We start from the raw sequence: 1,495 nt of genomic DNA, 5'->3' as shown, positions 1-1,495 counted from the left end.
AGACTAGAACTAGATCAAAATAAACTCTGCATTGCTCTGTGAAATAAACTGTCAGTATTCCCCTCCAGTCTGTCATTGTTTTGTGTCATGGCACTACACAGAGGCTCCCACTGCCCAGTCCAGAGAGTTCTCCCATGATTTTCTGTCATGCTCAGCAGCTCATTTTAACCCCAGAGGTTTAAAATCCCTGGGAGCAGTTGGAATCAAGAGCAAATCACACAAAAACCAGGCTGGGAGAGAATATGAAACCTTCCAGGGATTTACTTTTCCTAGTGCTTAATTTAACACAGAACCCCTCTCTTCCCCTTAGACCCCATATCTTTTGATTCGGGTTTTTTTTTTTTCCTCAAAAGGAATTCTCTGCCTAGGCTGGGAAAAAACCCCTCCAAATTATTCAGGGGGTTTGGGATGGGTTCAGTTGGTCAGGAGCAAAAAATTGGCAAGAAATTCCTTATCTCTTGGGTTCAGCGAGAGGCTCAATGTGAACACGAGTGAAAACACATTAAAAATAAAAATAAGAATAAAACAAAAAAAATAAAAGCAATAATAATATAAACAATAATCATATAAAATAAATTTTAAAATAAAAATAAAAATAAATGCTACTTCTGGAAGCCCCAGTCGCGCTGCAGTCCCGCCACCGCCCACCGGAGGGCGCTGCTCTGCACCGCCGCGCTGTGTCCGCCAGGCGGCGCCCGCGGGGCTTGGCGGGTCCCGGGGCCTCGCCCGTTCCCAGCCGCGATCCCGGTCCCGATATCCCGGTTCTGATGCCGGTCCCGGTTCTGATCCCGGTGACAGGTGAGCACGGCACAGGAGGGGACATGGCCGGGCGCCATCCCTGTCCCTGCAGCGTCCAAGCCCCGGCCCTGCCCACCCTCACACAACGTCCCGTGCCACCCCGTGGCCGCCTTCGGCGCCGGGTTCCGAGCCACGGCGGTGGCGTCGCCGGCGGACGTGGTGAAGACGCGGTCCATGAACGGCAGCCCCGGGCAGCCCCGCAATGCCCTGAGCTGCCTGCTGGCCCTGCTCATGCAGGACGGCCCCGCCGGCCTCTACAAGGGGTGAGTTCAGCTCCTGCGGACCGGCTGCCAGGAACAATGTTCCCTCTGCTGTCACTCCATCTTTAGCACCCTCATTTGTCACAGCCACTCAGCTCTATTTCAGGGACTCCCGTCAGACACCTGCTGGCTGTGATCAGAAGCAATTCCCCAGTTGGGTTTTACCCCCGGGAGCAGCAGGAATGACCGAGGACAGCTGCTGTCCCGGGACAAGGCGGCCGGGCTGCGGTTCCGTGCCTAGCCCCGTGCCCGCCCTGCGGAACGCGGGGTCGCTCTCTCCGCCCTGTCCCTGTGCCGGGATCGGGACAATTCCCCTGGCTCGGGCAGGGGACGGTGCCCTCGGGTGCCGCCGGAGGGGACAGGGGCGCGCAGGGGCCACCCGGGCGGGTGGCACCCCCAGGGCCGCGTGTGCTGTGGCGCTGCTGCCGGAGCCGCTG

At 57.5% G+C, this 1,495-nt stretch overlaps 1 protein-coding gene across 1 annotated transcript; it reads left to right on the top strand.

The window, feature by feature from the left end:
- Positions 1-599: 599 nt before the first annotated feature.
- Positions 600-1,194, top strand: LOC132087089 (mitochondrial brown fat uncoupling protein 1-like). Its single transcript, XM_059493120.1, is given in 2 exon segments — positions 600-707; positions 799-1,194. Coding segments are annotated over 2 exon segments (504 nt in total).
- The last annotated feature ends 301 nt before the right edge of the window (positions 1,195-1,495 follow it).

This window comes from Ammospiza nelsoni, chromosome 2 (genome assembly GCF_027579445.1).
Source record: "Ammospiza nelsoni isolate bAmmNel1 chromosome 2, bAmmNel1.pri, whole genome shotgun sequence".
Lineage (NCBI taxonomy): Eukaryota > Metazoa > Chordata > Aves > Passeriformes > Passerellidae > Ammospiza > Ammospiza nelsoni.
The sequence above is the reverse complement of the archived record's forward strand: the minus strand, read 5'-3'. Positions and strand labels throughout refer to the sequence as shown.